Source organism: Pleurodeles waltl, chromosome 3_1 (genome assembly GCF_031143425.1).
Source record: "Pleurodeles waltl isolate 20211129_DDA chromosome 3_1, aPleWal1.hap1.20221129, whole genome shotgun sequence".
Taxonomy (NCBI): Eukaryota; Metazoa; Chordata; class Amphibia; order Caudata; family Salamandridae; genus Pleurodeles; species Pleurodeles waltl.
This window is the reverse complement of record NC_090440.1, coordinates 21,036,823-21,064,432: the sequence shown is the minus strand read 5'-3', so window position 1 is coordinate 21,064,432 and position 27,610 is coordinate 21,036,823. Positions and strand designations below refer to the sequence as shown.

The 27,610-nt window shown below is 48.2% G+C and overlaps 1 protein-coding gene across 15 annotated transcripts in view; it reads left to right on the top strand.

Annotated features, from left to right (window-relative positions):
- The window catches only part of DGKZ (diacylglycerol kinase zeta), a 731,702-nt gene that overhangs the window by 355,283 nt on the left and 348,809 nt on the right, over positions 1-27,610 (top strand). For 6 of the 15 annotated variants that reach the window (XM_069221721.1, XM_069221719.1, XM_069221717.1 and 3 more), the window contains exon 2: positions 9,636-10,643. The exons of the other annotated variants lie outside the window; for them this stretch is intronic. In XM_069221721.1, coding sequence (XP_069077822.1) covers positions 9,676-10,643 — 968 coding nt within the window. In that variant the 5' untranslated portion in view covers positions 9,636-9,675. The remainder of the gene's footprint in view (positions 1-9,635; positions 10,644-27,610) is intronic. 15 annotated transcript variants of the gene reach the window in all.

Genomic DNA, 27,610 nt, shown 5'->3' with positions numbered 1-27,610 from the left:
ACCGGGAGGAAGAGCTGTTTCCTTCTCACACCACACTCTGGAACCGTCTCTCCTAGAACAAGCCAGGGTCTCTTCTTTCTTGAGTAAACGTGTAGCCGATCTTTCCGCTGTGCACATCTTTCTACGGTGTGAGTATCACGCTCCACGGTGTGAGTATCACGCTCCATCTTTCTACGGTGTGAGTATTGTGCTCTATCTTTCTACGGTGTGAGTATCGCGCTCCATCTTTCTACGGTGTGAGTATCACGCCCCATCTTTCTACGGTGTGAGTATCACGCTCCATCTTTCTACGCTGTGAGTATCACGCTCCACGGTGTGAGTATCACGCTCCATCTTTCTACGGTGTGAGTATCGCGCTCCATCTTTCTACGGTGTGAGTATCACGCTCCATCTTTCTACCGTGTGAGTATGGAGCTCCATCTTTCTACGGTGTGAGTATTGTGCTCCATCTTTCTACCGTGTGAGTATGGAGCTCCATCTTTCTACGCTGTGAGTATCACGCACCATCTTTCTACGCTGTGAGTATCACGCTCCACGGTGTGAGTATCACGCTCCATCTTTCTACGGTGTGAGTATCACGCTCCATCTTTCTACCGTGTGAGTATCACGCACCATCTTTCTACCGTGTGAGTATGGAGCTCCATCTTTCTACGCTGTGAGTATCACGCTCCACGGTGTGAGTATCACGCTCCATCTTTCTACGTGTGAGTATTGTGCTCTATCTTTCTACGGTGTGAGTATCACGCACCATCTTTCTACGCTGTGAGTATCACGCTCCACGGTGTGAGTATCACGCTCCATCTTTCTACGGTGTGAGTATCACGCTCCATCTTTCTACCGTGTGAGTATCACGCACCATCTTTCTACCGTGTGAGTATGGAGCTCCATCTTTCTACGCTGTGAGTATCACGCTCCACGGTGTGAGTATCACGCTCCATCTTTCTACGTGTGAGTATTGTGCTCTATCTTTCTACGGTGTGAGTATCACGCACCATCTTTCTACGCTGTGAGTATCACACTGCACGGTGTGAGTATCACGCTCCATCTTTCTACGGTGTGAGTATCACGCTCCATCTTTCTACCGTGTGAGTATCACGCACCATCTTTCTACCGTGTGAGTATGGAGCTCCATCTTTCTACGCTGTGAGTATCACGCTCCACGGTGTGAGTATCACGCTCCATCTTTCTACGGTGTGAGTATCACGCTCCATCTTTCTACCGTGTGAGTATCACGCACCATCTTTCTACCGTGTGAGCATGGAGCTCCATCTTTCTACGCTGTGAGTGTCACGCTCCATCTTTCTACGGTGTGAGTATCACCCTCCATCACTAGGTCAAACATAAAAGAAGGACTAAAGATCTTACTCTCACTTTTATATCTGGCCTGTCCCGTTTTTTACTCCTCTCTCTGCTGGGAGCAGACGGGACTGCGCTGCCTGACAGTAACAGATGAAATACTTGAGTTGTTTCATATATTGTACGCATCTTTAACGTATGCTTTCCTGGATGATCTGACCTTTGTCCCAAAAACCGGGACATTTATTTAAAATTAAAAAAAGCGCCGGGAGACCGGGACAGTCCTCTAAATACCGGGACTGTCCGGGTAAATCCGGGACGTCTGGTCGCCGTATCCTTCGCACTGAGGGACACGCGGCGTAGTTTACTCCATACAAGGAGTCAGGCAGAACCAGCACAGAGAGTTGCCTTTGCTGGTTCCTTTAAATCAAGCCACTTCTGGTGTAAATCGCCTTCCATGAACTTCTAGAGGGTTCACACCTGGTTCTCTCACAGGAAGTTAGAGGTGTTCCAGCTGACAGAGCTCTGCTTGGGGTCAGGCACCCGAGAACCTCAGTGCTAGCACCAGACACGCTCTGAAGCCCTTGAGCTGGGGATGCCTCTCTGCCGTCCCTCAGTGAATGCCCTGCCAGTACCCCAGTTCTGTTCTAGGACTCTCCAGTACAGATGTCTCGGTTCCTTCCATCCTCACCAACAGCGTGCCGAACAATTCCTGCCTGATCTCTATCTGTTTTGGTTCCCAGACCCTGAAATCCCTGCTTAGACGTGAGAGTTATTTCCAAATATCTCCTTAAATCCTCTAGCATTAATTAAGCTGCAGAGTCCTGAGTGTACCTTTCTGGGTCTCGAAGGTCCTCTGGAACCATTACGAAACACCTCCTTTTCTTTATGTAAGGGTTCTAGAGTGCACCACATCTAACAAGACAGGTTCTAAGCTGTAGGTAATTATTTACAAGGAAGACTTGTATGCCACAGATCTCTTGCATATGTAAGGGTTCTAAAGTGCACCACTTCTAACAAGACAGGTTCTAAGCTGTAGGCCGTTATTTACAAGGAAGGATTATAAGTTTCAGAACCTATTGTATATGTTAGGGTTCTAAAGTGCACCTTCTCCAACAAGACAGGTTCTAAGCTGTAGGTAATTATTTACAAGGAAGACCTGTGTGCCACAGATCACTTGCATATGTAAGGGTTCTAAAGTGCACCTTCTCCAACAAGGCAGGTTCTAAACTGTAGGTCATTATTTACAAGAAAGACTGTATGCCGCAAAGTCTCTTGTATATGTGAGGGTTCTAGCGTGCATCTCTGTGACTGTGTCCCGCAAAGTCTATTATATATGTAAGGGTTCTAGAGTGCACCTCTTCAAACGAGACAAGTTCTAAGCTGTAGGTTATTATTTACATTGAAGGATTGTGTCCTGCAAAGTCTCTTGTATATGGAAGGGTTCTAGAGTGCACCTCTTCCAACGAGACGGGCTCTAAGCTGTAGGTCATTGTTTACAAGGAAGGATTGTGTGCTGCAGAACTCTTGCATATGTAAGGGTTCTAGAGTGCACCCATTCTAACAAGACAGGTTCTAAGCTGTAGGTCATTATGTACAACAAATGACTGTATGCCACAAGGTCTCTTGTATATGTGAGGGTTCTAGCGTGCACCTCTTCTAACAAGACAAGTTCTAAGCTGTAGGTCATTATTTACAAGGAAGGCTTGTGTGCCACAGACCTCTTACATATGTAAGGGTTCAAGAGTGCACCTCTTCTAATAAGACAGGTTCAAAACTGTAGGCCGTTATTTACAAGGAAGTATTATAAATTGCAGAACATATTGTATATGTAAGGGTTCTAAAGTGCACCTTCTCAAACAAGGCAGGTTCTAAGCTGTAGGTCATTAGGAAGGATTGTATGCTGCAGAACCTCTTGTACAACCAAGGGCTCTAGAGTGAAGCTCTTTTAACAAAACAGGTTCTAAACTGTAGGTCATTATTTACAAGGAGGAATTGTGTGCCACAGATCTCTTGCATAAGTAAGGGTTCTAGAGAGCACCTCTTCTAACAAGACAGGTTCTAAACTGTAGGTCATTATTTACAAGGAAGGCTTCTATGCTGCAGAACCTCTTGTACAAGTAAGGGTTCTAAAGTGCACCTATTCTAACAAGACAGGTCCTAAGTTATATGTCTCATTATTTACAATGTGAGGGTTTTTAGAATGCAGGTCTTACTTATGGATGGGTTCTAAGGTTTAGACCATTTCTAACTGGAAGGATTGTATGCTGCAGAACTTCTTGTACAACCAAGGGTTCTAGAGTGCAGCTCTTCTAACAAGACAGGTTCTAAGCTGTAGGTCATTGTTTACAAGGAAGGATCGTATGCCGCACACCTCTTGTATATGTAAGGGTTCTAGAGTGCACCTCTTCTAACAAGGCGGGTTCTAATCTGTAGGCCTCAGTATTTACAATACAAGGGTTCTAGAGTGCAGGTATTCTTAACTCCTGGACAGGTGTATATAATGTTTTTTACAAGGAAGGATTCTAGACTGCAGAGCTTGTTGTGTAAAGGGAACTTGAATATTCTGATCTAATATGAAGACCCAGTCTTGTCATGAAATAAGGAATAAGAGTTGTGGAACGAGGAAGAGAACCCGGAAGTAGAACTGTGAACAAAAGGGAGGCTGAGATGGAACAGTAAATGTTGAAAGTGTAGGTGGAATGAGAGGAACAGAGCGTTCTAAGGTGCAGGAATGGAATGGGATGGATCAGGAGCTTGGGGAACAGGCAGAGTACAGGAACAAAGCAAGAACCCCGGAATAAGGAGGAGGATGGACAAACCAGGAAGTTTAGGGACAAAGAGTGCAGATGAAGAAAGCAGGAAGAATGCAGGAACCTGGGAGCACAGAGTGGAAGGAGAAAGCAGGAACACAGGAGTAGGGAGTAGGAGGACAGAGTAGGAACCTCTGTATTGAGGAGTGCAAGGACAGAGCAGGAACATAGGGGTAGGGGTGGAAGGACAGAGCTGGAACCTAAGAGTAGGGGGTTGAAGGACAGAGCTGGAACCTGAGCGTAGGGAGTGGAAGGACAGAGCTGGAACCTGAGCGTAGGGAGTGGAAGGACAGAGCTGGAACCTGAGAGTAGGGAGTGGAAGGACAGAGCCAGAACCTATGAGTAAGGAGTGGAAGGACAGAGCTGGACACTAAGAGTAAGGACAGAGCAAGAACCTAAGAGTAGGGAATGGAAGGACAGAGCTGGAACCTAAGAGTAGGGAATGGAAGGACAGAGCTGGAACCTAAGAGTAGGGAGGGGAAGGACAGAGCAGGAACCTAAGAGTAGGGAATGGAAGGACAGAGCTGGAACCTAAGAGTAGGGAATGGAAGGACAGAGCTGGAACCTAAGAGTAGGGAGGGGAAGGACAGAGCAGGAACCTAAGAGTAGGGGGTGGAAGGACAGAGCTGGAACCTGAGCGTAGGGAGTGGAAGGACATAGCTGGAACCTGAGCGTAGGGAGTGGAAGGACAGAGCTGGAACCTGAGAGTAGGGAGTGGAAGGACAGAGCCGGAACCTATGAGTAAGGAGTGGAAGGACAGAGCTGGACACTAAGAGTAAGGACAGAGCTAGAACCTAAGAGTAGGGAATGGAAGGACAGAGCTGGAACCTAAGAGTAGGGAATGGAAGGACAGAGCTGGAACCTAACAGTAGGGAGGGGAAGGACAGAGCAGGAACCTAAGAGTAGGGAATGGAAGGACAGAGCTGGAACCTAAGAGTAGGGAATGGAAGGACAGAGCTGGAACCTAAGAGTAGGGAGGGGAAGGACAGAGCAGGAACCTAAGAGTAGGGGGTGGAAGGACAGAGCTGGAACCTGAGCGTAGGGAGTGGAAGGACAGAGCTGGAACCTGAGCGTAGGGAGTGGAAGGACAGAGCTGGAACCTGAGAGTAGGGAGTGGAAGGACAGAGCCGGAACCTATGAGTAAGGAGTGGAAGGACAGAGCTGGACACTAAGAGTAAGGACAGAGCTAGAACCTAAGAGTAGGGAATGGAAGGACAGAGCTGGAACCTAAGAGTAGGGAATGGAAGGACAGAGCTGGAACCTAAGAGTAGGGAGGGGAAGGACAGAGCAGGAACCTAAGAGTAGGGAATGGAAGGACAGAGCTGGAACCTAAGAGTAGGGAATGGAAGGACAGAGCTGGAACCTAAGAGTAGGGAGGGGAAGGACAGAGCTGGAACCTAAGAGTAGGGAGTGGAAGGACAGAGCAGGAACCTAAGAGTAGGGAGTGGAAGGACAGAGCTGGAACCTGAAAGTAGGGAGTGGAAGGACAGAGCTGGAACCTAGGAGTAGGGAGTGGAAGGACAGAGCTGGGACCCAGGAGTAGGGAGTGGAAGGACAGAGCTAGAACTTAAGAGTAGGGAGTGGAAGGACAGAGCTGGAACCTAAGAGTAGGGAGTCGAAGGACAGAGCTGAAATCTAGCAGTAGGGGTTTGAAGGACAGAGCTGGAACCTAAGTAGGGAGTGGAAGGACAGAGCTGGAACCTGAGAGTAGGGAGGGATGGACAGAGCGGTACCCAGGAGTAGGGAGGGATGGACAGATCGGTACCCAGGAGTAGGGAGGGATGGACAGAGCTGGAACCTATGAGTAGGGAGGGATGGACAGAGCGGTACCCAGGAGTAGGGAGGGATGGACAGAGCTGGTACCCAGGAGTAGGGAGGGATGGACAGATCAATACCCAGGAGTAGGGAGGGATGGACAGAGCTGGTACCCAGGAGTAGGGAGGGATGGACAGATCGGTACCCAGGAGTAGGGAGGCATGGACAGAGCGGTACCCAGGAGTAGGGAGGAATGGAGAGAGCGGTACCCAGGAGTAGAGATGGATGGAGAGAGCAGTACCGAGGAGTAGGGAGGGATGGACAGAGCTGGTACCCAGGAGTAGGGAGGGATGGACAGAGTGGTACCCAGGAGTAGGGAGGGACGGACAGATCGGTAGCCAAGAGTAGGGAGGGATGGACAGAGCGGTACCCAGGAGTAGGGAGGGATGGACAGATCGGTACCCAGGAGTAGGGAGAGATGGACAGAGTGGTACCCAGGAGTAGGGAAGGATGGAGAGAGCGGTACCCAGGAGTAGGGAGGGATGGACAGAGTGGTACCCAGGAGTAGGGAGGGATGGACAGAGTGGTACCCAGGAGTAGGGAGGGATGGACAGAGTGGTACCCAGGAGTAGGGAAGGATGGAGAGAGCGGTACCCAGGAGTAAGGAGGGATGGACAGAGTGGTACCCAGGAGTAGGGAGGGATGGACAGAGCAGTAACCAGGAGTAGGGAGGGATGGACAGATCGGTACCCAGGAGTAGGGAGGGATGGACAGAGCTGGTACCCAGGAGTAGGGAGGGATGGACAGATCGGTACCCAGGAGTAGGGAGGGATGGACAGAGCTGGTACCCAGGGGTAGGGAGGGATGGACAGATCGGTACCCAGGAGTAGGGAGGGATGGACAGAGTGGTACCCAGGAGTAGGGAGGGATGGACAGAGCGGTACCCAGGAGTAGGGAAGGATGGAGAGAGCGGTACCCAGGAGTAGGGAGGGATGGACATAGTGGTACCCCGGAGTAGGGAGGGATGGACAGAGTGATACCCAGGAGTAGGTAGGGATGGACAGAGTGGTACCCAGGAGTAGGGAGGATGGACAGATCGGTACCCAGGGGTAGGGAGGGATGGACAGATCGGTACGCAGGAGTAGGGAGGGATGGACAGAGCTGGTACTGAGGAGTAGGGAGGGATGGACAGAGTGATACCCAGGAGTAGGTAGGGATGGACAGATCGGTACCCAGGGGTAGGGAGGGATGGACTGAGCGGTACCCAGGAGTAGGGAAGGATGGAGAGAGCGGTACCCAGGAGTAGGGAGGGATGGACAGAGTGGTACCCCGGAGTAGGGAGGGATGGACAGAGTGATACCCAGGAGTAGGTAGGGATGGACAGAGTGGTACCCAGGAGTAGGGAGGGATGGACAGATCGGTACCCAGGGGTAGGGAGGGATGGACAGATCGGTACGCAGGAGTAGGGAGGGATGGACAGAGCTGGTACTGAGGAGTAGGGAGGGATGGACAGAGCTGGTACTCAGGAGTAGGGAGGGATGGACAGAGCTGGTACTCAGGAGTAAGGAGTGCGTTGATAGAACAGGAACACAGTAGTAGGGAGTGTAAGGACAAGGCAGAACCTAAGAATAGAGGACGGGGCCTCTGCCCACTTCTAGGCGCCTCATTCTTAACCGCCTTGCCACTCATATACCCTGTGCTCCTCCCTCCCCAGTATCCCGGCATTGGACCGCCACCTCCTGGAGACGGGGGAGATGTGAGGACCCTCACACCAGTCAAGAAGCCCCCAAACCAACCCGCAGAGGGGGTCTTGTCAGGAAACGAATGAGTCTGGCTGAGCTGTCAGTCACCTCTGCTGCAGCCCCCATCACACTCTGTACCACAGTGTCTGCCCCGCCCACCACGCCTCCCCAGCTGTAGGCTGCCAGCCCTCCATAGCGCTTCAACTTGTGAAGTATAGCGCTCTCTTTAAAAATCCATCCCTTCGAAAACCCACCCCTTCGTCAAACCCCATTCTGTGAGGTTGACGAGGCAACAAGCTAGGTAGCGCCTGGCATGTAGGGTGCAGGGTGAGCCAGCAGCGCGCTATGGCTGAGCTTCACAGAGGGAGGCTCTACATATATTCAGTGAAAAAAGAAGAGGTTCAACCAGCATCTCCTGAAAACATGCTAAAATGCCGTCTTTAAACAAATGTCTGAATTACAAGGGATTTGACCTGCACGTAACCTTATTTCAGCCATGTTCCCTCTAATATCCTACAATTGGGTTTAGAACCCAAGGACCCCAGGCCGACATAGGGGGCTTGGACCGGGTGTAGAAAGTCAAAATTCATCGACAGTTTTCCAACAGACGCGTCACGTGACGTCGACTTTGAGTTAGTCTGTTGTTTTGAGTAGATGTCTTTCCTCTTTCAGTTCTAAAGATTTTTTTTGTAGACGTTTGTTTTCTCATGGAAACCTTGATGGCAAGGTACAGAGGGCGTACAGGGGAAGGGTAACTCTGTGTTTTTATATTGTGGGATCTAGAACAGAAAGTATCTGTCTCACTTGTAAGGTTGTGTGAGTACACTGTGGGGGTTCCCTTGGCTAGGGTCCTAGGGTCACTGAGGGGCACCAGGGGGTATCACTAGGGCAGGATCTGTCTCACTTGTAAGGTTGTGTGAGTACACTGTGGGGGTTCCCTTGGCTAGGGTCCTAGGGTCACTGAGGGGCACCAGGGGGTATCACTAGGGCAGGATCTGTCTCACTTGTAAGGTTGTGTGAGTACACTGTGGGGGCTCCCTTGGCTAGGGTCCTAGGGTCACTGAGGGGCACCAGGTGGTATCACTAGGGCAGGATCTGTCTCACTTGTAAGGTTGTGTGAGTACACTGTGGGGGCTCCCTTGGCTAGGGCCTAGGGTCACTGAGAGGCACCGGGGGCATCACTAGGTCGGGATCTGTCTCACTTGTAAGGTTGTGTGAGTACACAGTGGGGTCTCCCTTGGCTAGGGTCCTAGGGTCACTGAGAGGCAGCAGGGGGTATCACTAGGGCAGGATCTGTCTCATTTGAAAGGTTGTGTGAGTACACTGTGGGGGTTCCCTTGGCTAGGGTCCTAGGGTCACTGAGAGGCACCAGGTTGTGTGAGTACACGGTGGGGTCTCCCTTGGCTAGGGCCTAGGGTCACTGAGAGGCACCGGGGGCATCACTAGGGCAGGATCTGTCTCACTTGTAAGGTTGTGTGAGTACACTGTGGGGGCTCCCTTGGCTAGGGCCTAGGGTCACTGAGGGGCACCAGGTGGTATCACTAGGGCAGGATCTGTCTCACTTGTAAGGTTGTGTGAGTACACTGTGGGGGCTCCCTTGGCTAGGGTCCTAGGGTCACTGAGAGGCACCAGGGGCATCACTAGGTCAGGATCTGTCTCACTTGTAAGGTTGTGTGAGTACACGGTGGGGGCTCCCTTGGCTAGGGCCTAGGGTCACTGAGGGGCACCAGGTGGTATCACTAGGGCAGGATCTGTCTCACTTGTAAGGTTGTGTGAGTACACTGTGGGGGCTCCCTTGGCTAGGGTCCTAGGGTCACTGAGAGGCACCAGGGGCATCACTAGGTCAGGATCTGTCTCACTTGTAAGGTTGTGTGAGTACACGGTGGGGGCTCCCTTGGCTAGGGTCCTAGGGTTACTGAGGGGCACCAGGGGGCATCACTAGCACAGGGCCTGTCTCACTTGTAAGGTTGTGTGAATACACTGTGGGGGCTCTTGGGGGTCACTAACACCCTGGTTTCTGCATTAACAGCACCAGCACGGCCCGCTAGAGGCCCGCCCCACCCCATGCCATGGAGAAGTTCTTTAAAAGACACTTCCAGCGGAAAGCTGCGCGGCCCAGCAGCACGGAGGGCTCCAGGTACCGCCGCCCCAGCGTTGCAGCAAGCAAGGCCCGGAGGCGCTCCAACGCGGGCCTGCCTTCCGCCTCCCTGGCCCAGAGGCGCCGCTCCAGTGTCCAGGACCTGCCCCTGTGCTTGGGTCAGGCACGCCCCCCACCCGCCATGTCCCCGGGCCGCAGGCGCTCCAGTACCACCGCGCCCTGTTTCAATCCCAAGATGGCGGCTCAGAAGAATAGGGGGGCCAGGATACGCTCCATTGGATCCCACCTGTTGGGACCCTCCATGCTGCTGGCCAGCCTGATCCGGGTTCACGAGGAGGAAGGTGAACTTGGCCTGGAGGTGGCTCCAGAAGTTGAGGGCACTGGTGACGTCGAGGGCAGAGGTGACCCCGAATGTGGTCTTGACTTTGAGGGGGGCGGCGCAGAATCTGGAGGCCAGGCCTTCTCCGTAGAAGATGGAGGAAGCTGGAGCGAGGTGTCCCCAGCGGAGTCTGACGAGGCCCTCAGCGCCACTGATGAAGATGAATGTGACTATGACTCTGGCCCTGAGCTCATGGTGTGGAACCAATGCCCTCAAGATGCCAGCATTGCCCTCCGGCCCTTTCTGCGCGGACCTCGCTGCCTGCGGCGCAGTTCCTCACACCTGCTGCCTGCCGACTGCGTCTACTCCAAGTCGGCCTATGGGCTGCATGGGCATTACCGGCGCATCAGCCAGCGGAATAACCCTTGCCCTGGGCCTAGGCCAGGCATCAGTGCCAGGTGCCTGGCGGGCAGAGCCGGTGCTTGCGCCAGGAGGCGTGCGCAGGCCGGAAAGTCGCAGAAATCAGAGTCCACCAGTGGGGAAGGAGAACCCCTTTACAGAACCAGCCCTGACCTGGAGGACTCTGGGAGCACCTCACCTGCAGCCGAGGAAGACAATGCGTAGGTTGACACCCTCATTATATACCTTTTGAGTGTTGTGAGCATGCAAAAAGTGAAAAATAACCGTAGCTCAAAAATAACCTCCGCACGCAAAAAGTCAAACACAACCTCACCGCCTAAAAATAACCTCAACACCCAAAAATAGCCTCAAAGCTTAAAAATAACTAAAGCACCACCAACTAACCCAAGAGACTAAAAATAATTGCAGCACCCAAATGTAACCTCAGAGTTTAAAATAACTAAATCTCCCACAACAAACCTGGGAGCCTAAAATAACTGTAAAACCCAAAAATAACCTGAGAGGCTAAAAATAGCATTTGCACTCAGAAATAACCCCAGCACTCAAAATATCTTTTGGGACAAAAAAACAACCTCAACACTCAAAAATAACTAGAGAGCCAAAAAAAAGCTTCAGCAGTCCAAAGTAACTGGAGTACTCAAAATGTGCTTTGGAACTGAAAATAACTTGCACACTCTTCTAATTTGTGACTAAAAATAACCCCAGCACTCAAAAATAACCCAAGCTCTCAAAAATATCTTTTGTGACTACAGATAACCTCAGCACTCAAAAATAACCCAAGCTCTCAAAAATATATTTTGTTACTACAAATAACCCCAGCACTCAAAAATAACTTTGTGAATTAAAAATAAAATCAGCACTCACAAATAACCCAAGCTCTCAAAAGTATCCTTTGGGACTAAATATAACTTCAACACCCAAAAATGTCCTTTAAGACAAAAAATAACATGACCTCTCAAAAATAACTCAAACACTGCAACAAATGTTCCTTGAGGCTAAAAATAACCTTAACACTAAAAAATAAACCACAATATTAAAATACCACCAGCACTCAAAAATAACCTGAGAGGAGTTATACTCCAACATGCTACCAGCACTCACAAATATCCTTTGTGACTAAAAATAACCTCAGCAAAAGTAACCTGAGAGCCTAAAACTCCATAAAAACCCCAACACTCAAAAGTAACCTGAGAGCCTAAAACTCCATAAAAACCCCAACACTCAAAAGTAACCTGAGAGCCTAAAACTCCATAAAATACCACCAGCACTCAAAAATAACACAAGAAGACTTCGACTCCAAAATACCACCAGCACTCAAAAATAACACAAGAGGACTTCGACTCCAAAATAGCACCAGCACTCAAAAATAACCTGAGAGGAGTTATACTCCAACATGCTACCAGCACTCACAAATATCCTTTGTGACTAAAAATAACCTCAGCAAAAGTAACCTGAGAGCCTAAAACTCCATAAAAACCCCAACACTACAAAATAACCTGAGAGCCTAAAAATAACCTCAACGGTCAAAAATAACATCAGGGTTCAAAATAACTAAATCTCCCACAACAAGTGTGTGTCTAAAAATAGCTGTAATACCCAAAATAACCTCATTACTCAAAAATACACTTTGTGTCTAAAAATAATCCCAAGAGTCAAATGTAACCTGAGAGCCTAAAACTCCACATTAATCCCAGCACTCAAATATAACCTGAGAGCCCAACACCCCAAAATAAAGACAGCACTCAAAATATCCTTTGGAACTAAAAAATAACCTTAACCTCTCAAACATAACCTTAGAGTCTAAAACTCCAAAATAACTCGACCTCTCAAAAAATATCATTGATTACTAAAAATAACCTCAGCATAAGAAAATAAGCCAATCACTCAAAAATGTAATTTGCCACTAAAAATAACTGTAGCAACCAGAAGTAGCTCCACATTCTAAAAATAACCAAACTACTCAAAAATAGCCTGAGCCTAAAAATCCAAAATAACCTCAGCACTCAAAAATATCATGAGAGCCTAAAACTCCAAAATAACCAAAATAAATATATTTTATTACTGAAAAAATAACCACAGCATTCAAAAATACACTTTGTGACTAATAATAGTACAAGCTGTCACATATAACCTCTGAGCCTAAAACTCTGCAATAATCCCAGCAGTCAGATATAACCTGAGAGCCTAAAACTCTGCAATAATCCCAGCAGTCAAATATAACCTCTGAGCCTAAAACTCTGCAATAATCCCAGCAGTCGGATATAAACTGAGAGCCTAAAACTCTGCAATTATCCCAGCAGTCAGATATAACCTGAGAGCCTAAAACTCTGCAATAATCCCAGCAGTCAGATATAACCTCTGAGCCTAAAACTCTGCAATAATCCCAGCAGTCAGATATAACCTGAGAGCCTAAAACTCTGCAATAATCCCAGCAGTCAGATATAACTTTAGAGCCTAAAACTCTGCAACTATCCCAGCAGTCAGATATAAAGTGAGAGCCTAAAACTCTGCAATAATCCCAGCAGCCAGATATAACCTGAGCCTAAAACTCTGCAATAATCCCAGCAGTCAGATATAACCTGAGAGCCTAAAACTCTGCAATAATCCGAGCAGTCAGATATAAAGTGAGAGCCTAAAACTCTGCAATTATCCCAGCAGTCAGATATAACCTCTGAGCCTAAAACTCTGCAATAATCCCAGCAGTCAGATATAACATGAGAGCCTAAAACTCTGCAATAATCCCAGCAGTCAAATATAACCTGAGAGCCTAAAACTCTGCAATAATCCCAGCAGTCGGATATAAACTGAGAGCCTAAAACTCTGCAATTATCCCAGCAGTCAGATATAACCTGAGAGCCTAAAACTCTGCAATAATCCCAGCAGTCAAATATAACCTGAGAGCCTAAAACTCTGCAATAATCCCAGCAGTCAGATATAACCTGAGAGCCTAAAACTCTGCAATAATCCCAGCAGTCAGATATAACTTTAGAGCCTAAAACTCTGCAACTATCCCAGCAGTCAGATATAAAGTGAGAGCCTAAAACTCTGCAATAATCCCAGCAGCCAGATATAACCTGAGCCTAAAACTCTGCAATAATCCCAGCAGTCAGATATAACCTGAGAGCCTAAAACTCTGCAATAATCCCAGCAGTCGGATATAACCTGAGAGCCTAAAACTCTGCAATAATCCCAGCAGTCAGATATAAAGTGAGAGCCTAAAACTCTGCAATTATCCCAGCAGTCAGATATAAAGTGAGAGCCTAAAACTCTGCAATAATCCCAGCAGTCAGATATAAAGTGAGAGCCTAAAACTCTGCAATTATCCCAGCAGTCAGATATAACCTCTGAGCCTAAAACTCTGCAATAATCCCAGCAGTCAGATATAACCTGAGAGCCTAAAACTCTGCAATAATCCCAGCAGTCAAATATAACCTCTGAGCCTAAAACTCTGCAATAATCCCAGCAGTCGGATATAAACTGAGAGCCTAAAACTCTGCAATTATCCCAGCAGTCAGATATAACCTGAGAGCCTAAAACTCTGCAATAATCCCAGCAGTCAGATATAACCTCTGAGCCTAAAACTCTGCAATAATCCCAGCAGTCAGATATAACCTGAGAGCCTAAAACTCTGCAATAATCCCAGCAGTCAGATATAACTTTAGAGCCTAAAACTCTGCAACTATCCCAGCAGTCAGATATAAAGTGAGAGCCTAAAACTCTGCAATAATCCCAGCAGCCAGATATAACCTGAGCCTAAAACTCTGCAATAATCCCAGCAGTCAGATATAACCTGAGAGCCTAAAACTCTGCAATAATCCGAGCAGTCAGATATAAAGTGAGAGCCTAAAACTCTGCAATTATCCCAGCAGTCAGATATAACCTCTGAGCCTAAAACTCTGCAATAATCCCAGCAGTCAGATATAACCTTAGAGCCTAAAACTCTGCAATAATCCCAGCAGTCAAATATAACCTGAGAGCCTAAAACTCTGCAATAATCCCAGCAGTCAGATATAACCTGAGAGCCTAAAACTCTGCAATAATCCCAGCAGTCAGATATAACCTGAGAGCCTAAAACTCTGCAATAATCCCAGCAGTCAGATATAACCTGAGAGCCTAAAACTCTGCAATAATCCCAGCAGTCAGATATAACTTTAGAGCCTAAAACTCTGCAACTATCCCAGCAGTCAGATATAAAGTGAGAGCCTAAAACTCTGCAATTATCCCAGCAGCCAGATATAACCTGAGCCTAAAACTCTGCAATAATCCCAGCAGTCAAATATAACCTGAGAGCCTAAAACTCTGCAATTATCCCAGCAGTCAGATATAACCTGAGAGCCTAAAACTCTGCAATAATCCCAGCAGTCAGATATAAAGTGAGAGCCTAAAACTCTGCAATTATCCCAGCAGTCAGATATAACCTGAGAGCCTAAAACTCTGCAATAATCCCAGCAGTCAGATATAACCTGAGAGCCTAAAACTCTGCAATAATCCCAGCAGTCAGATATAACCTCTGAGCCTAAAACTCTGCAATAATCCCAGCAGTCAGATATAACCTCTGAGCCTAAAACTCTGCAATTATCCCAGCAGTCAGATATAACCTGAGAGCCTAAACCTCTGCAATAATCCCAGCAGTCGTTGGTCTGGCGATCCTAATCCGTCAGGGCAGCGCTGCCCTGGTGGTTACAAGTCCTTTCTCCACCAGTGGTTTCATGGCGGTAGCACCCCGATGAAAAGGCTGGCAAAGAAGTGCCCCAGGGGGGCCCCTGCATTGCCCATTCACTTGGCATGGGCAAAGCACGGGCCCTCTTGGCCACCCCCGTTGTGATGTTGACAGTGCACATCGCAACGGGTGCTGGTGCACCCTACGCACTACAGCATTGTCGCCGGCTCTATTATAATAGAGCCGGCGACAATGCTGTAGGCCATTTCCCGCTGGGCTAGCGGGCAGAAACAGAGTTTCTGCCCGCTGATCCAGCGGGCACCTCGTAATGGGGCCCGCGAGGAGGCAGCTTCACTGCCCGTCAGGACTTCGGTGGACAGCCTTTTCTGTTCACCCAAGTCATAATGATCCCCTTAATCTTTACTGCCTGAACCTCGGTATGAGCTCCCTTAACAAGCATGATTTACTCAGAGGAACTCCGACAAGTCATCCACGAAGTCCCTCTCTGAAGCCCTAAGCTTCTGCAGCCCCACTTCAAGCTAAGATCAGGTACTTAGCATCTCCTGACCTCACCCGCACCACCCTGTGCTGCTCCCAGACTCCCACCCATGCGTCTTTCAGTAGCCCCCCCAGAGGACCAAACTCCCACAGTCGCCTCTGGGCAGCTCCTCTCCACGGGCATTTACAACATTAGTAACCCACCTGAACCTCCAAGCGCATGACTGACATAGAGTCAGTCAAACTAGTGAAGATACGTTAAAACGTAAATAAGTAAATAGGATGAGGAAGACTGGCCTGTGACCTGTGTGTGTTGCGTACGTTAGTTTGTTTGTGCTTCGACTTCAGCTTGCCTTTACGTTGTTTTCCATACCACAGTCAGCCTGATTGCTAAAGCATGTAAACTACCCCGCCTGCTCCCTGTCGTATGTGACTGACACCCTGTCCTGTTGTGCAACATTTCTGATCAACATGCTATGTACTGCTGTAGATGAACCACCGTCCCACCTCACAGAAGGCCAGGGTCTAAAAATTAACTTCAGCACCCCTAAATAACTTCCAGGTCTCAAACTAACCCCATCACTCCAGGGTCTAAAACTACATTCAGCTCCAGCACATCCTGGGCTCAGTCTGCAAGGGGATGTGGGGAGAACTGAACTAGTTTATGAACAATGTATGGGAATCTGAGCGGGTCCCTGAAGAGGCAGTGGTGCCGGGTAGTCGCTTGGAAGTCACTAGACTGATATGTTGCAGTCTTCTGGATGTTGTGAAACTGCCCCGTTTCTTTCTAGGCCAGTTCACCTCCAGATAGAAGCTGTGCCTCCCTCCTGCACTCTCCTGTGCAGGGGATCCTGGCTCCCAGGGTATCATAGCTGGGAGAGTCTGTCCTGTTAGAAGCAAGCCCAAGCAGTGCTGGGTCTGGGCAGAGTCTGGCATCAGATATGGTTTTGTGTAAAGTGCAGTGGTATCCAAATCCATATTTCACAGGTTATTGTGAAGTATGGGACATATGTCACAGTTCTTCCTGAAATAAGGGTTTCCCCCTCATAATGACAGCCCTGTGCTGACCTTCTCCATTGTCGAGTTCAATAGGATTATACAGAAAGGTTTTTTCTAAATTATGAGGCAAAAAATCAAATTATGTAGCACATTCTCTGGTATTATTGGTTTCATCCATTTGAGCTAAAAACACAATTCTGCGGTAGTGGATGCGGCCATAAGGTTGCAGAAAACCTCTGCCCATCACCATTATGTGTCGCTTCATCAGCAGTTTATTTGGGAAAAGCAATCCAAACCTAAACATTCCAACTTCAGTCCCTACCTACTGTTACTGTACACTTAACATCTCATGAGTGACATAGTCAGTGATGTTACGTGAGGTCATAAGCAGTGCATGGCAGAGACATAAGTTTTAATTAGCTCAGTAAACTATATCTGGTGAATTCCAGTTATTTATTTTTTGCTTGTGTTTTTTTACAGTCTCTCTCTCTCTCTCTCTTCCCCTCTCTCTTCCCCTCTCTCTCTCTCTCTCTCTCTCTCTCTCTCTCTTCCCCTCTCTCTCTCTCTCTCTTCCCCTCTCTCTTCCCCTCTCTCTCCCTCCAAATGGATTGTCAGCTCAGTGATACAAAAACGCCTGAACGGAATTACATGAAACTTGGACCCATGTTTACAAAAAAATGACGCAGCGTGGCGCTGCAAGCCAGCTTGCTGCACCGTGCTGCATCATTAGGAAAGAGAAAGGATGCGTTGTATTTACAGTAACACGACGCATCCGTGTACTTTCCCATGCGCTGGTGAACAATTGGCTGCCAGCGCGAACGCGAGTACTCTTGCACATGGTGCAAGGATGCCTGCGTCGTACGGATGATTGTTTATTGTCAGGAAGGGACACCTTCCTGCACATAAACAATCATTAATGGCGTTTTCCCAATGCAGCACACATTGAAAGAGCAAAAAACGAGGAGAAATAAAGTTATTTCTCCACGTTGCGCCATTATTACGCCACCCCTGGGGTGGCAGAGGAATCTGGTGCATTCCCAGCCTTGTAAATCTGGGAGAGCATCGCGGTCCATGGGTGTTATGTGGGAACACCCACAACACCACCCATGGAACGCCCCTTTCACACAGAGTTATGCATGAAAGTGGTCCATATTTACAAGGCCATGAAAGCCACGAAATGTGGCTCTACCTGGCCTTGTAAATTTGTGTGGGCACGCTGCGCTGTTGGATGGTCACAAAGTGACGTACTGCCAGTGGTATTGTGTTGCAGCAGCAATGAAAATTTGGCCCTGGGTGTGTAAATTGAGCTTTACCCAATTTGGTGTAAATCTATTCAGACATTTTCTAGAAATTAGTTTTTTTAAGTGTTCTGGACTGGGCATGAAAAGGTTACATTTTGGAGATATTTGGACCATTAGTATGTAGAACCTCCACTGAGGTGTGAATCAATTTAAAACACATAAATACATAAAGACAACACCTTTGGACTAGGGGGCTTCATCTCTGCTCATTTATTGTTGATTCACAAATTTTACTTTGGATTTGGAACCTGCTGTTTTCTTATTGGCTGGCCGTCACAGAAAAATGTCTCTTGTAGTCACCACTATCCAACAGTGTGCACCCAGCACTGGTAGGAAAAAAGTACAAGCATTGAGAAAGCCAGTAGGTCTCGGTCATGAGAGCCTGCTTTGGCAGTGTTTTGCAGCCATGCTGTACAGCTGCATGGATGCTTTGCAGTGTGTCACAAACTGGTTTTAAAAAGTGCTGTGATGCAGTCACGTGCATTAACCCTGGGTGCATCAGTCTTTTTATATTGAGCGTAAGCCTTCGAACACGTGTATACTTTTAGTATACTTCTTATGGCTTAAAGCGATTTCATTTGTTGGTTGCAGTGTCCTTTAAAAATTCTTGCTTGCTAGTGGTCAGTTCTGCCTTTTTCTCACTCCTTTTTCTGTGTCAGAGCAGTGAACAACTGTAATATTCCACTTTGGTTTCTTTATCTGTCGCTGTGATGGACTATTTTTGTTATTTCTTTGTTTCTCCCTCTTCACTGTAGATGTTTTAGGCTGTTAGCTGCCTCCCCTTTATTGCAGCGTTCCGCATGAGCTTATTTTACAAAAAGAAACCCCCAGTGCCTAAACATTTAGTCACTGCTCACAAAAAGCCACAAAATGCCCTTTCTGGTAGAATGTAGCTAAACTTAGAAGCAATGATGTGAAACTTGCAGAGCTTCCCATCTGGAGTCTCTCTCTCCAGGGCCCCTGTGTGCCAGCCCTTCTCTCTTTTATTGGGACCATAAAACTTCTCAGGCTGCTCTGCTATTGTTAACTTCATTAGAGCATTGTTGAAATGCAAAGCAAGGATACTTGTAAGACTTTTCATTCTGTTAAAATAAAAGGAAAACACTTTTCCAGCTTTATTTTCCAATATCTGTTCTTGAGGTAATGCAGTCATCTTCTCGTCTCTCCTCAATGGCTGGTGATTTCTAATGTCAGTAGCATCCAGTAGACATCAAAACATAACAGGAAAAAACAAAATTGTGAGGCAGGGTTGACCAATTTATGTGGCAAGAAAAGGCCAGTTCTGAATTGACAATGCCAATAGCTCTAACCCAAGAAAATGTGAAACCTATTGCATTGCAAATGCTTGTTTTTATCATTACTTTTAGCCATGCTGCACAGAAGTTGTGCTGCGCTACATGCATGGCCACAAATCTTTGCCAAAGCTGGCAATTCGCGTTCTGTACAGCATGAACAAAAGGCAATGACAGAGCCGGTATCCACAAAGGAGAGCCCTTTTGGCTTTGCCAATGTTTGTCATGTCTCGGCACAACACGTGATTCAAATCAATTCATTTCATCATGCATAAAAAAGGGGAAAAAACATGGCATTTGGCAAACAATTCTATCACATAAGAAAAGTAATTGTGCCCTTGTTCATACCAGGCCTTGTCTGACGTAGTTTCCGCTCTGACTGCTTATATGTCGTCACAAGGCCCCTGTGTACTCACTTTTCACCATAAGGTGCCCTAGTTCAATGTGCAGCCGTCTGTTACTGCATGCTTACATGCGACTGTCTGCACCCACCAAAGCGCCAACTAATGACACCGTGGCGCTTTGTCGCTACACTTACACACTCCCTGCGACTGATGTCAGCGTGGGTAGAGGCCCGTGCTCCACCACCCACATGTCGTGCACGCGCACCTGCGCACGTGCTCCCAGCGCCTTCCCTCCAGGAGCTGCACCAGTGCCAGACAAACGCTATACCCTCAAGAGAGCCCAGCATTACAAACCATAAATATAGCGCTTCCAGTGCTTTAAAGTGTCAGGTACCGTCAAGCACTGAGTGCCTGCCCCTCTTCAACTAGAGAGGGAGAGAATCTGCTCTTCTCAGCAGGGGTTCAGTACCTTCAAGGGGAGGGTGCTGGTGCTTCTAAGCAGGGGTTCAGTACCTTCAACGGGAGAGTCCCACACTTCTCAGCAGGGTTCAGTACCTTCAATGGGAGAGTACTGGTGCTTCTAAGCAGGGGTTTAGTACCTTCAAGGGGAGGGTGCTGGTGCTTCTAAGCCGGGGTTCAGTACCTTTAACGGGAGAGTCCCACACTTCTCAGCAGGGGTTCAGTACCTTCAATTGGTGAGTACTGGTGCTTCTAAGCAGGGGTTCAGTACCTTCAACAGGAGAGTCCCACACTTCTCAGCAGGGTTCAGTACCTTTAATGGGAGAGTACTGGTGCTTCTAAGCAGGGGTTCAGTACCTTCAACAGGAGAGTCCCACACTTCTAAGCAGGGCTTCAGTACCTTCAGTGGGAGAGTACCGTTCAGTACCTTTACTGGGAGAGTACCACACTTTGCAGCAGGAGTTCAGTATCTTCAAAGGGAGAGTACTGACGCATCTCAGCAGTGTTTCAGTACAATTAAAAGGCGAATACATGTACTTCTCTTCTGGGGTTCAGTCCCTTCATTGGGAGAGTACTGCCAATGTACCGCTGCTTCTCAGCAGGGGGTCAGTCCCTTCTTTGGGAGAGTACCGCTGCTTCTCAGCTGGGGTTCAGTCCCTTCATTGGGAGAGTACCGTTCAGTACCTTCATTGGGAGAGTACTGCTGCTTTTCAGCAGGGGTTCAGTACCTTCAGTGGGAGAGTACCGTTCAGTACCTTCATTGGGAGAGTACTGCTGCTTTTCAGCAGGGGTTCAGTACCTTCAGTGGAAGAGTACCGTTCAGTACCTTCATTGGGAGAGTTCCGCTGCTTCTCAGCAGGGGTTCAGTCCCTTCATTGGGAGAGTACCGCTGCTTCTCAGCAGGGGTTCAGTACCTTCAATGGGAGAGTACCGTTCAGTACCTTCATTGGGAGAGTACCGCTGCTTCTTAGCAGGGGTTCAGTACCTTCATTGGGAGAGTTCCGCTGCTTCTCAGCAGGGGTTCAGTACCTTCATTGGGAGAGTACTGCTGCTTTTCAGCAGGGGTTCAGTACCTTCAATGGGAGAGTACCGTTCAGTACCTTCATTGGGAGAGTACCGCTGCTTCTTAGCAGGGGTTCAGTCCCTTCTTTGGGAGAGTACCGCTGCTTCTCAGCTGGGGTTCGGTACCCTTAGCTGGGTTTTTTTTTCTCATTCTAGATCAGTGTTCACAGATCCCCTGTCCCCCAGGCTTCCCTTTTCATTTACACAACTTGTGTTCATATCTGGGGGTGCGTCTCCCCTAACCCTGCCGCCGGTGACTTGTAATTTCGATTTTAGCATCTCAGCTCTGACCTTACACATCCTTGCATCCAGCGTGTTGTTGGCTCTAAAGCCGGCCTGGCCGGGGGTGTCCAGCTGGGAATGGAGCCACTTGGCACCAATTAATATTCTCCAGGTCTCACCCCATCAAGCGAGTGTAGCTCCAGGAAGGTGTAGGACAGGCACTAGGTGCCCCCGTGGCACAGGCCCCGGGAGGCTTTAGTGTCACGCCTGAGTCCGCAACCACCCCCTGTTTCTCCGCCAAAAGTGATGAAATACCGGACCTAAGGTTCACTTTTGTCCACCCTGGGCCCTGGCCTACATATCCCAGCATGCACAGGGTCCTTGGCTCAAGAGTCATGTTGTAGGTCTCACATGACATGCAGACCCCGATCAGCCAGGATGGTGGGGTCACAGGGGCGCAGGTATGGGGGACGAGAGAGGGACCTTTATTCGCAATATTTAATGTGTACTTGGCTGCAGTTAACTCGAGCCTTGTATGTGTGTAGTCGCCTGGCACTGACGTCACGCTGAGATCAGTCCATACTCAGTCTGCTCTAGTGTTACGTTGTGGTCTGTTTGCACGGATCCTACTCTAGTGTTACATTGTGTCCTGTTTACACTGACCCTGCACTGGTGTTACATTGTGCCCTGTTTACACTGACCCTGCTCTAGTGTTACATTGTGCTCTGTTTGCACTGACCCTTCTCTGGTGTTACATTGTGCTCTGTTTGCACTGACCCTGCACTGGTGTTACATTGTGCTCTGTTTACACTGACCCTGCTCTGGTGTTACATTGTGCTCTGTTTACACTGACCCTGCTCTGGTGTTACATTGTGCTCTGTTTACACTGACCCTGCACTGGTGTTACATTGTGCTCTGTGTGCACTGACCCTGCACTAGTGTTACATTGTACTCTGTTTACACTGACCCTGCACTGGTGTTATATTGTGCTCTGTTTACACTGACCCTTCTCTGGTGTTACATTGTGCTCTGTGTGCACTGACCCTGCTCTAGTGTTACATTGTGCTCTTTTTGCACTGACCCTTCTCTGGTGTTACATTGTGCTGTGCTTGAGGTGACGCTGCACTGGTGTTACATTGTGCTCTGTTTACACTGACCCTGCACTGGTGTTACATTGTGCTCTGTTTGCACTGACCCTGCACTAGTGTTACATTGTGCTTTGTTTGCACTGACCCTGCACTGGTGTTACATTGTGCTCGGTTTACACTGACCCTGCACTGGTGTTACATTGTGCTTTGTTTGCACTGACCCTGCACTAGTGTTACATTCTGCTCTGTGTGCACTGACCCTGCACTAGTGTTACATTGTGCTCTGTTTACACTGACCCTGCACTAGTGTTACATTGTGCTCTGTGTGCACTGATCCTGCACTGTGTTACATTGTGCTCTGTTTGCACTAACCCTGCACAGGTGTTACATTGTGCTCTGTTTGCACTGACCCTGCACTGGTGTTATATTGTGCTCTGTTTACACTAACCCTGCACTGGTGTTACATTGTGCTCTGTGTGCACTGACCCTGCACTGGTGTTACATTGTGCTCTGTTTACACTGACCCTGCTCTGGTGTTACATTGTGCTCTGTTTACACTGACCCTGCTCTGGTGTTACATTGTGCTCTGTTTACACTGACCCTGCACTGTGTTACATTGTGCTCTGTGTGCACTGACCCAGCACTAGTGTTACATTGTGCTCTGTTTGCACTGACCCTGCACTGGTGTTACATTGTGCTCTGTTTACACTGACCATGCACTGGTGTTACATTGTGCTCTGTGTGCACTGACCCTGCACTGGTGTTACATTGTGCTCTGTGTGCACTGACCCTACACTGGTGTTACATTGTGCTCTGTTTACACTGACCCTGCTCTGGTGTTACATTGTGCTCTGTTTACACTGACCCTGCACTTGTGTTTTATTGTGCTCTGTTTACACTAACCCTGCACTGGTGTTACATTGTGCTCTGTGTGCACTGACCCTGCACTGGTGTTACATTGTGCTCTGTTTACACTGACCCTGCTCTGGTGTTACATTGTGCTCTGTTTACACTGACCCTGCTCTGGTGTTACATTGTGCTCTGTTTACACTGACCCTGCACTGGTGTTACTTTGTGCTTTGTGTGCACTGACCCTGCACTAGTGTTACATTGTGCTCTGTTTACACTGACCCTGCACTGGTGTTATATTGTGCTCTGTTTACACTGACCCTTCTCTGGTGTTACATTGTGCTCTGTGTGCACTGACCCTGCTCTAGTGTTACATTGTGCTCTTTTTGCACTGACCCTTCTCTGGTGTTACATTGTGCTGTGCTTGAGGTGACGCTGCACTGGTGTTACATTGTGCTCTGTTTACACTGACCCTGCAGTGGTGTTACATTGTGCTCTGTTTGCACTGACCCTGCACTAGTGTTACATTGTGCTTTGTTTGCACTGACCCTGCACTGGTGTTACATTGTGCTCGGTTTACACTGACCCTGCACTGGTGTTACATTGTGCTTTGTTTGCACTGACCCTGCACTAGTGTTACATTGTGCTCTGTGTGCACTGACCCTGCACTAGTGTTACATTGTGCTCTGTTTACACTGACCCTGCACTAGTGTTACATTGTGCTCTGTGTGCACTGATCCTGCACTGTGTTACATTGTGCTCTGTTTGCACTGACCCTGCACTGGTGTTACATTGTGCTTTGTTTGCACTGACCCTGCACTAGTGTTACATTGTGCTCTGTGTGCACTGACCCTGCACTAGTGTTACATTGTGCTCTGTTTACACTGACCCTGCACTGGTGTTACATTGTGCCCTGTTTACACTGACCCTGCTCTAGTGTTACATTGTGCTCTGTTTGCACTGACCCTTCTCTGGTGTTACATTGTGCTCTGTTTGCACTGACCCTGCACTGGTGTTACATTGTGCTCTGTTTACACTGACCCTGCTCTGGTGTTACATTGTGCTCTGTTTACACTGACCCTGCTCTGGTGTTACATTGTGCTCTGTTTACACTGACCCTGCACTGGTGTTACATTGTGCTCTGTGTGCACTGACCCTGCACTAGTGTTACATTGTACTCTGTTTACACTGACCCTGCACTGGTGTTATATTGTGCTCTGTTTACACTGACCCTTCTCTGGTGTTACATTGTGCTCTGTGTGCACTGACCCTGCTCTAGTGTTACATTGTGCTCTTTTTGCACTGACCCTTCTCTGGTGTTACATTGTGCTGTGCTTGAGGTGACGCTGCACTGGTGTTACATTGTGCTCTGTTTACACTGACCCTGCACTGGTGTTACATTGTGCTCTGTTTGCACTGACCCTGCACTAGTGTTACATTGTGCTTTGTTTGCACTGACCCTGCACTGGTGTTACATTGTGCTCGGTTTACACTGACCCTGCACTGGTGTTACATTGTGCTTTGTTTGCACTGACCCTGCACTAGTGTTACATTCTGCTCTGTGTGCACTGACCCTGCACTAGTGTTACATTGTGCTCTGTTTACACTGACCCTGCACTAGTGTTACATTGTGCTCTGTGTGCACTGATCCTGCACTGTGTTACATTGTGCTCTGTTTGCACTAACCCTGCACAGGTGTTACATTGTGCTCTGTTTGCACTGACCCTGCACTGGTGTTATATTGTGCTCTGTTTACACTAACCCTGCACTGGTGTTACATTGTGCTCTGTGTGCACTGACCCTGCACTGGTGTTACATTGTGCTCTGTTTACACTGACCCTGCTCTGGTGTTACATTGTGCTCTGTTTACACTGACCCTGCTCTGGTGTTACATTGTGCTCTGTTTACACTGACCCTGCACTGTGTTACATTGTGCTCTGTGTGCACTGACCCAGCACTAGTGTTACATTGTGCTCTGTTTACACTGACCCTGCACTGGTGTTATATTGTGCTCTGTGTGCACTGACCCTGCACTGGTGTTACATTGTGCTCTGTGTGCACTGACCCTACACTGGTGTTACATTGTGCTCTGTTTACACTGACCCTGCTCTGGTGTTACATTGTGCTCTGTTTACACTGACCCTGCACTGGTGTTTTATTGTGCTCTGTTTACACTAACCCTGCACTGGTGTTACATTGTGCTCTGTGTGCACTGACCCTGCACTGGTGTTACATTGTGCTCTGTTTACACTGACCCTGCTCTGGTGTTACATTGTGCTCTGTTTACACTGACCCTGCTCTGGTGTTACATTGTGCTCTGTTTACACTGACCCTGCACTGGTGTTACATTGTGCTTTGTGTGCACTGACCCTGCACTAGTGTTACATTGTGCTCTGTTTACACTGACCCTGCACTGGTGTTATATTGTGCTCTGTTTACACTGACCCTTCTCTGGTGTTACATTGTGCTCTGTGTGCACTGACCCTGCTCTAGTGTTACATTGTGCTCTTTTTGCACTGACCCTTCTCTGGTGTTACATTGTGCTGTGCTTGAGGTGACGCTGCACTGGTGTTACATTGTGCTCTGTTTACACTGACCCTGCAGTGGTGTTACATTGTGCTCTGTTTGCACTGACCCTGCACTAGTGTTACATTGTGCTTTGTTTGCACTGACCCTGCACTGGTGTTACATTGTGCTCGGTTTACACTGACCCTGCACTGGTGTTACATTGTGCTTTGTTTGCACTGACCCTGCACTAGTGTTACATTGTGCTCTGTGTGCACTGACCCTGCACTAGTGTTACATTGTGCTCTGTTTACACTGACCCTGCACTAGTGTTACATTGTGCTCTGTGTGCACTGATCCTGCACTGTGTTACATTGTGCTCTGTTTGCACTGACCCTGCACTGGTGTTACATTGTGCTTTGTTTGCACTGACCCTGCACTAGTGTTACATTGTGCTCTGTGTGCACTGACCCTGCACTAGTGTTACATTGTGCTCTGTTTACACTGACCCTGCACTGGTGTTACATTGTGCTCTGTGTGCACTGACCCTGCACTAGTGTTACACTGTGCTCTGTTTGCACTGACCCTACACTAGTGTTACATTGTGCTGTGCTTGAGGTGACCCTTCTCTGGTGTTACATTGTGCTGTGATTGAGGTGACTCTGCCCTGGTGTTACATTGTGCTCTGTTTACACACTGACCCTGCACTAGTGTTACATTGTGCTCTGTTTGCATTCACCCTGCACTGGTGTTACATTGTGCTCTGTTTACACTGACCCTGCACTGGTGTTACAATGTGCTCTGTTTACACTGACCCTGCACTGGTGTTACAATGTGCTCTGTTTACACTGACCCTGCACTGGTGTTACATTGTGCTCTGTTTACACTGACCCTGCTCTGGTGTTACATTGTGCTCTGTTTACACTGACCCTGCTCTGGTGTTACGTTGTGCTCTGTTTACACTGACCCTGCACTGGTGTTACATTGTGCTTTGTTTGCACTGACCCTGCACTGACTCTGCACTGCACTGGTGTTACATTGTGCTCTGTGTGCACTGACCCTGCACTAGTGTTACATTGTGCTCTGTGTGCACTGACCCTGCACTGGTGTTACATTGTGCTCTGTTTGCACTGACCCTGCACTGGTGTTATATTGTGCTCGGTTTACACTGACCCTGCACTGGTGTTACATTGTGCTTTGTTTGCACTGACCCTGCACTGACTCTGCACTGCACTGGTGTTACATTGTGCTCTGAGTGCACTGACCCTGCACTAGTGTTACATTGTGCTCTGTGTGCACTGACCCTGCACTGGTGTTACATTGTGCTCTGTTTACACTGACCCTGCTCTGGTGTTACATTGTGCTCTGTTTACACTGACCCTGCACTGGTGTTATATTGTGCTCTGTTTACACTAACCCTGCACTGGTGTTACATTGTGCTCTGTTTACACTAACCCTGCACTGGCGTTACATTGTGCTCTGTGTGCACTGACCCCGCACTGGTGTTACATTGTGCTCTGTTTACACTGACCCTGCTCTGGTGTTACATTGTGCTCTGTTTACACTGACCCTGCACTGGTGTTATATTGTGCTCTGTTTACACTAACCCTGCACTGGTGTTACATTGTGCTCTGTGTGCACTGACCCTGCACTGGTGTTACATTGTGCTGTGCTTGAGGTGACGCTGCACTGGTGTTACATTATGCTCTGTTTACACTCACCCTGCACTGGTGTTACATTGTGCTTTGTTTGCACTGACCCTGCACTAGTGTTACATTGTGCTCTGTGTGCACTGACCCTGCACTAGTGTTACATTGTGCTCCGTTTACACTGACCCTGCACTAGTGTTACATTGTGCTCTGTGTGCACTGATCCTGCACTGTGTTAC